Source organism: Limulus polyphemus, unplaced genomic scaffold (genome assembly GCF_000517525.1).
Source record: "Limulus polyphemus unplaced genomic scaffold, Limulus_polyphemus-2.1.2 Scaffold199, whole genome shotgun sequence".
NCBI lineage: Eukaryota > Metazoa > Arthropoda > Merostomata > Xiphosura > Limulidae > Limulus > Limulus polyphemus.
The window spans coordinates 583,354-590,861 of NW_013665809.1; the positions used below are offsets into that span (position 1 = coordinate 583,354).

The window sequence follows — 7,508 nt, forward strand, 5'->3', positions numbered from 1 at the left end:
CTCCCCAGGCTGTGCTTCTTTGGAGCTCTTTACTGTTCTGAAAACTCCGCTGTTAGTTTTTTTGCGTCCTTCATGAACATTAAAAACTCCCTCCTTCTAAATACGGTGTTCTTTGGATCGATTAATAATCTCCCGATGTAAATATTCCTCTTCGGAGGGCTTTTTTTGTTTGTTTGTTCTTCTAGTCATACGTGTACTCGTGACGCACTGCACTATTCAGAGGTTTAAGGTTCATCATGAACCAAAAATGTACATGTTAAGGTCGTCTGTCTGTGACGCCCGGTTCGCATATGCAGCAATAAACCACTGTAGCAACACATACGCACATCGTTCGTGTAACTGAGCCTCTTTATATCATCGTAGTGGGTCCGTCAAATTTTTAGATGACGTTGGATGCAAACTGGAATGAACATTACACTAAACACACTTTGTTCAGTTGTCATCAAGGCTAGTAGAACCAAGAAATTTGTGGAAAGAAAAATCATTGTGATTTCTTCAGTGGCTAATAAAATCTCTTCCATTTAATAAAACTGATTATTATAATGTGTATAAAATATTGAGTTATATATATCACCTAACTGTGTTTAAGTAACAATAATAAAAATGAAAAAAGAGAAGTCGGTTAAACTATGGTCTTCTCTCTTACTTATTAATTAACTTGTTTATCAGGCTGCAAGGTTTTTCCATGCTAAAACAAACGCATCCCATCGAAGAGTGATATAAAGAGCGTCGTTTAAGTTGTGTATGTTACTGCCGATTGTGGTTGTTTTTTTTTTACTTCTGTGCTTTTTTTGGGGGGTGGGGTGGGATGAGTGGGGTCAAGTTGTAGTTATTGTTCGGGAGAAAGATTGTGTGTGTATGTAGTTCCATTCCTAGATATGGCCTGGTGTTTATGGTGTTCGACTCGCAATCTGATGGTCGCGGGTTCGATATTATAATGCCCCCACGGCTGAAAGGACGAGCATCTTCGATGACGGGGATTGACGACCAATCTCACTATTCGTTGGTAAAAGAATAGCCCAAGAGTTGGCAGTGGGTGATGTTGACTAGCTGCCTTCCTTCCAGTCTATCACTGCTAAATTAGGGACGGTTAGAGCAGAAACCCCTAGAATAGCGTTGCGCGAAATTCAAAACAAACCAAACCATATCTAGATGTATGTCTACCAGCGTCATCTACAACGGATGAGTGTGCGTCACGTCACATCACGGATATCCAATTTACTGGGTAATAGCGGAGAAATAGTAAAAATGGGAGTTGGTTTCTTAAAATATTAATACGGGATAAGCCGGTGATGACATCGTGAGCAGCAATATATGAATTTCAAGATTTCATTTTACGTAAAAAAATGTATGTATGCACCGTTCATGTAATGAACATTTCACAATTTTTCAAACATTTGGAAAGGGTTATCCAATGAGTGAAATAAAAGTCAGCGGCATCACAAATGATTAAGTAACGCAGGTTTAGCATTAACACAAATAATTAAATAACGCAGGTTTGGCATTAACACAAATGATTAAATAACGCAGGTTTGGCATTAACACAAATGATTAAATAACGCAGGGTTGCATAACACAAATCATTAAATAAAACACATCTAGCATCAACACAAATCATTAGATAACATCGTTAGCATCCTCACAAATTATTAAGCGAGGCGGGTTTGGTTCATCTACACGTGATCACTGAGAACGTCTTTTATCTTCTTGTTTCTCTTTCCGAGTGACGTCATGTAAGATAGATTGAAGCGCGGGAGACTGAAGACTCACTCGATCGTTGCTAAGTCTTCATACGTGGCATTTGCTCCCGCACATGTTAAAGTACTATCTCGTGGCTTTACTAACTCGTGCTGCTCGTAGTGCTAGTGTGGTTAAGTGTACAATCGGGAAATAGGTTTAATCGTTTCAGAAAGTGTTTTAATACTACTGGTATGTATAACAAAGTTTATGATCAGTTGGTTAAGCTTCAGTTCATTTAAGGCAGTGAAAAACGAATGGCTGACTTTTTGTTATTCTGAAATTTTCTGATCATTAGAAATAACAATTTCCTGGACCTCCCCTCTCGGTGTTTAGTACTTCAAGTATCTTCTATACATTTATAGTGTATAGAGCGCAATAGAAACAATTGAACAACGTTTCTTGTAAAACGAAACGGCAGAGAGCATACCCCAAAATGTCGCTGGTATCTAAGGTAAGTCTATTTCGGTCTGTTTTTATTCCTAGACTAGCTTTCTGCATGATAAGGAACCCTTAAAACAGACATGCCTTGTCTGAGTGGATTGTTCATTTTGATCCAAAAATGAAACGGATAACACTCGGATTGTCTGTTTGTATAATGTAGTGTAAGCTCAATGCTTTATTTAAAGTAAATAAAACAAGTTTCTAAATGTGAACATTATATTACATAAGCAGCTAAACGTATAGTGACATCCGAAAATACCACTGTACATTAATTTTTGAAAACAAAACAAGTCACTTGGGATTGAACACTAACGGGTCTTCTTGAATAAATATTATGTTCATAATTAGTTTTATACTTTGTAGTAAATCAAGGATGCTAAATTTCCAGTTTGATATAAAATTTGGTAGAAAGATTTAAATCTGATATTTGTAGATAAACCCATAATTTATGCTTGAATGTAAAGTGTTCCTTTCGAGGTCCACAATTTCTGGAATTTGCGATAATGTTGGGTCAACAATGTGTGGAAAATACAATAATGATGTTTTTTGTAGGATGAACAACACGTGGAAAATACAATAATGTTTTTTTTGTAGAATGAACAAAATGTGGAAAACAGAATGTTTTTTTTTTGTAGAATGAAGAAAATGTGGAAAACAGAATGTTTTTTTTTTGTATGGATCTACAGTTTATGGTTGAATATAATGTGTGTTTTGCCTATAATTAGCAAACATAGAACATAGAAAGTGTTTTAGTTTAGACTCTTCTGGTTTAAATTAACGGTTTTCTTTCCTGTAGATTCTCATTTTTCAAATAGCTTGTTTCAGTTTTTGTTTGTTTGTTTTCTTGACTTGTAATATTTATGTATAAGATGTAATTTTGCTGAGAAATTTCGCGTTCGACGTTCAAATTGCTATGCACGCAATTATTTAATTCTGCGCATGCGCATTTGTCTTATGTTAAGACGATCAATCCGCTTGAATTTATGTGCAAAAATTTTTTTTCCTGTGGATTTTTTATTTGGTTTAGGATATAAAGAAGGTATTTTGTTATGAATTTTTTTTTCTAGCTTGTGAGAAAGTACATGGATGACGTTTTTATGAGATTCTTCCGGCTTGTGATAAAGTAAACAAATGATGTTTTTTTAAAAGGTTCTTTCAGCTTGTGAATAAGTACAAGGGTAATGCTTTCTCGTGAGTGGTCAACTGTTGGGACAGCGGTAAGTGTACAGACTTACATCACTAAAATCTGGGGTTCGATTCCCCGCGGTTCACACAGCAGATAGCCCAATGTGTCTTTGCTTTGAAAGCAGACAAACAATTCTTAATAGTGTCTTAAAGTTATTACCAAAATATAAAGTAAATGTTGACAGTATGTACAGCAATAAACTATTTTTAACTAGCTAGTGTGCCCGTCCCCTTGACGGAAGTTATGTAAATTCATGATTAATGAAAGGTTATCTTAGGATATGAAAAGTTGCTTCCATTATACGTAATTGTAAAAAAAAATGCCATAAAAACTGCAAAACACAAAATGTGAAACCTCAAGTTTGCATGTATCTCTGCATGGACCGAACAAACCTTCATGTCAAATTTTATGTAGATTCATATTCGGGGGGGGGGGGGCGAAGTAGTGGTAAGAAACGCAAAAACGCCCATACAAACAGCAAAATGTAAAACTGAAAATTTGTATATACAACCTCCATACCAATTTTGGTGAAGATCCAACCACACCCTGCGAAGTAGTTACACGGACATACAACAGGCAGTACTATTATATTTATATAGATATAATCATCAGATTAGATTATAGTATAGAACAGGACCATCGTTTTTTCATTAACTTCTATAGAATAGAATAACGCATAGAGATTTTCTTTGAGAATTCCCCAGTGTATACATTGTACTAGTTAATGCTGTGTTGGGATTTTTTTCTTCTTTTCTTTTTTAAAAAAAAAGAGATAGTGGTAAAGATTAGAAATTCTATATATGAGGTTCGGGAAAAACCACGCGCAAAGACGTTGTTTTTATGTGTAACTGCATAGAGGGCATGAGAAGGGTAGATATGCATAGTAATTTATGGTAGTGATAGCGAATCCCAGGATTGAGGATGCTTCGTGTATTACGGAAGATTACATGTAATTCAGAAATGAGAAGTCATAGTCGGGTTTTTCCTTTCATTGAGCTACATTGCTTGTACTAAAGACCTTAATGGAAAGAGCATGTATACATTACTGATGTTTACATAACATATCTGTATGTATAAAAACGGAGATCAGAGACTCCATCTAGCCATCCTGTATACTACGACTTATGAAATAAGATAAATTCGCTGCAAGAATTTATGGTTGTAGGTAGGTGTAAGTGCTTTAAAAGCTGTTTATTGTGTCTTCATGTTTATTTTGTTCAGATAGCGACAAGACTCGTCAGTCATTATAATTACCGGTGAATGATAGCTTATTTGGTCGGTGATATTGTTAGTACTCTGTTATAAATTTAATTATCAACAAACATTTAGGCTTAGTAATAAATCCACTTTCACCACTGATGGATAAGCTGGCATTAGTTAAGAGACTAAAGGAGATTTTTCTCCGAAACGTGTTAAGAGCGCATAGTAACAAACTATGGTAACGTGAACAACTTCTGCTCTGCGTCAGCCTTGCCTGTTTACTTGAATGTCGTCCTACTTAATCTACAACGTTAACCATAATAAACACTCCATTAGTTCACGTACACCAAATAATTTGTGGAAACTTTCCCAGACATTTCGAAGTTGTTTGTAGACAAACCACACTGTTGACACAGTCGATAAACAATGTTGGTTTTCAGTTCAGTAGTTGTTGACGGTTGTTTTTTTTCAATTTTCCATGTACCACACAGTTGACAGAACCGATAAACAATGCTGGTTTTCAATTCTGTAATTGGACAATTGTTTATTTCAATTTCCCATGTACCACACAGTTGACAGAACCGATAAACAACGCTGGTTTTCAATTCTGTAGTTGGACAATTGTTTATTTCAATTTCCCATGTACCACACAATTGACAGAACCGATAAACAATGCTGGTTTTCAGTTCAGTAGTTGTTGACGGTTTTGTTTTTTTTCCATTTCCTATGTACCGCATTGTTGACATAGCCGATAAACAATGCTGGTTTTCAATTCTGTAGTTAGACAATTGTTTATTTCAATTTCCCATGTACCACACAATTGACAGAACCGATAAACAATGCTGGTTTTCAGTTCAGTAGTTGTTGACGGTTGTTTATTTCCATTTCCTATATACCACACAGTTGACAGAACCGATAAACAATGCTGATTTTCAGTTCAGTAGTTGTTGACGGTTGTTTATGTCCATTTCCTATGTACCACACTGTTGACAGAACCGATAAACAGTGCTGGTTTTCAGTTCAGTAGTAGTTGACGGTTGTTTATTTCCATTTCATTTATAGGAATTAAAACATTTAATTTTGGAATACAGCTTTTCGTGGACACGGAGTCTTTTTTTTTTTTCAAAACAAAAAAAACATCGATAAGTTTGGTAGTCCGCGAAAACATTTTAGATTAAAAGGGGGTCCTTGGATTACTAAAGTTTGAGAACCGCTGTTCTAAATAAATGTTCTAAAAAATAACATGATATAGAAGGTAACCTAAATTTTGTATGAATAAACTTAACATTAACCAATATCGAATCCTGCTTTTTCTTTGTTTTTTTTGAAATTATAATACTGTTTCCAACAATAAATTTTAAAATTTGTAGTTTGCAAAGTATTATACGACAATTTAAACAATCTTTGGTTGTTCAAGTATTAATCTTACTTTATCGATTATTTTTATTTCTTAGTTTAAAACCTTTTAATATTCATTGTGTATTTGCTCATATCATTAAGCCATGCTAGAGAGATTTAACGTAATGTTAGGATAGAAACTTAATTTAAAGGTATGTGTGTATTATATACAATGTATATAAGGGGGTATAAAAATATCTGTAAATGCTATTTTTGGAGTGGGAGTCCCTGTTTTAACAGTAGTTGTAATACATGTATTGGATACATGTGGGGTTCTAACGTGCGCACCGCGATTCTCGTATACGTACATGCTTTTGGTACATCCGAATTTTTTTTGAGCTAGCTCATTTGATGAAAAGATGGAATCAGTATGGCTTAGAAATGTGTTAGGTGCAGAGGTCGTATTTGATGATGCAGAGATATAGGTAATCAGGGTTTACATAAGCAGAATACCAATAGTGTGTGTGTTTGTGTGTTTATACTTCTGCGTCTAGTCCACAGAATAGCTTGGTCGAACCCCTCAGTGGCACAGCGGCATGTCTGTGGCCTTATAACGCTAGAAACCGGGTTTCGATACCGTGGTGGGCAGAGCACAGATAGCCTATTGTGTAGCTTTGTGCTTAATTACAAACAAACATACAAACAAAAGCATGGTCGATAGTAATATTTGAGTGGCTAATTGTGTCATTTGAGGAATGCGCCCCCAAGACTTGTCACCTCAGAATAACAATACACAATTATGAGTGTAACCTAAGAAAACTTGTTCAATGTGTAGAAGTCCCACCAAACATGCTCGCCCTTTCAGCCGTGGGGGTGTTATAATGTGACGGTCAATCCCACTATTCGTTCGTAAAAGAGTTGGCGGTGGGTGGTGATGAATTCCCTCTAGTCTTACACTGGTAAATTAGGGACGGCTAGCGCAGATAACTTTCATGTAGCTTTGCGCGAAATTCATAACAAACAAACAAACTTTCTCTCTCTCTCTTGTATACTCAAGATCTGTCTACTGACATTAAGGTGACGTAATATATTTTCAAAAAAACTGGAATTATTATATTAATAGGAGGATTAAAGTTTAAATATAAAAAATTATTTATACCAAGAACCTTTGGAACTTTAATTTCATGATTTGATACAATTTGCTATGGTTAGAACAAGTAAGAGTGAAAATAAGAAAAACGAACAGCCTTGAATATCACCCTAAACTGGCCTTAGCTATATCAAAAGTTTTGAGTTTCACTTCATTGTGTTCTGAAATTACTCATATTAAAAAAAGAAGGTCAATAAGTCAGTTAGGAACAATGTGAAATTATAAGAACTTACGGTCGTTAGAATAATGTTGTTACTACACTGATGCCATTTAATGCAATACATATCTCATGAGGCATGTATTCCAGATTACTGTGAAGATGACTTAATACTTTATAAGAACGATTAGCATATCTTTGCTTGTTGGTATTTAAGCAGAAAGCTACACAATGGGCTATCTGTGCTGCGCCCACCACGGGTATTGAAACCTGATTTTTACCTTTTATAAACCGTC

The 7,508-nt window shown here is 35.3% G+C and overlaps 1 protein-coding gene across 2 annotated transcripts in view; it reads left to right on the forward strand.

The window, feature by feature from the left end:
* The window catches only part of LOC106478319 (5'-AMP-activated protein kinase subunit gamma-1-like), a 186,144-nt gene that overhangs the window by 53,046 nt on the left and 125,590 nt on the right, over positions 1-7,508 (forward strand). The window contains exon 1 of one of the 2 annotated variants that reach the window (XM_022381917.1): positions 1,846-2,191. The exons of the other annotated variant lie outside the window; for it this stretch is intronic. Within the exon in view, the coding sequence (XP_022237625.1) occupies positions 2,174-2,191 (18 nt within the window). The 5' untranslated portion in view covers positions 1,846-2,173. Of the gene's footprint in view, positions 1-1,845; positions 2,192-7,508 lie in introns of those variants that run through there. 2 annotated transcript variants of the gene reach the window in all.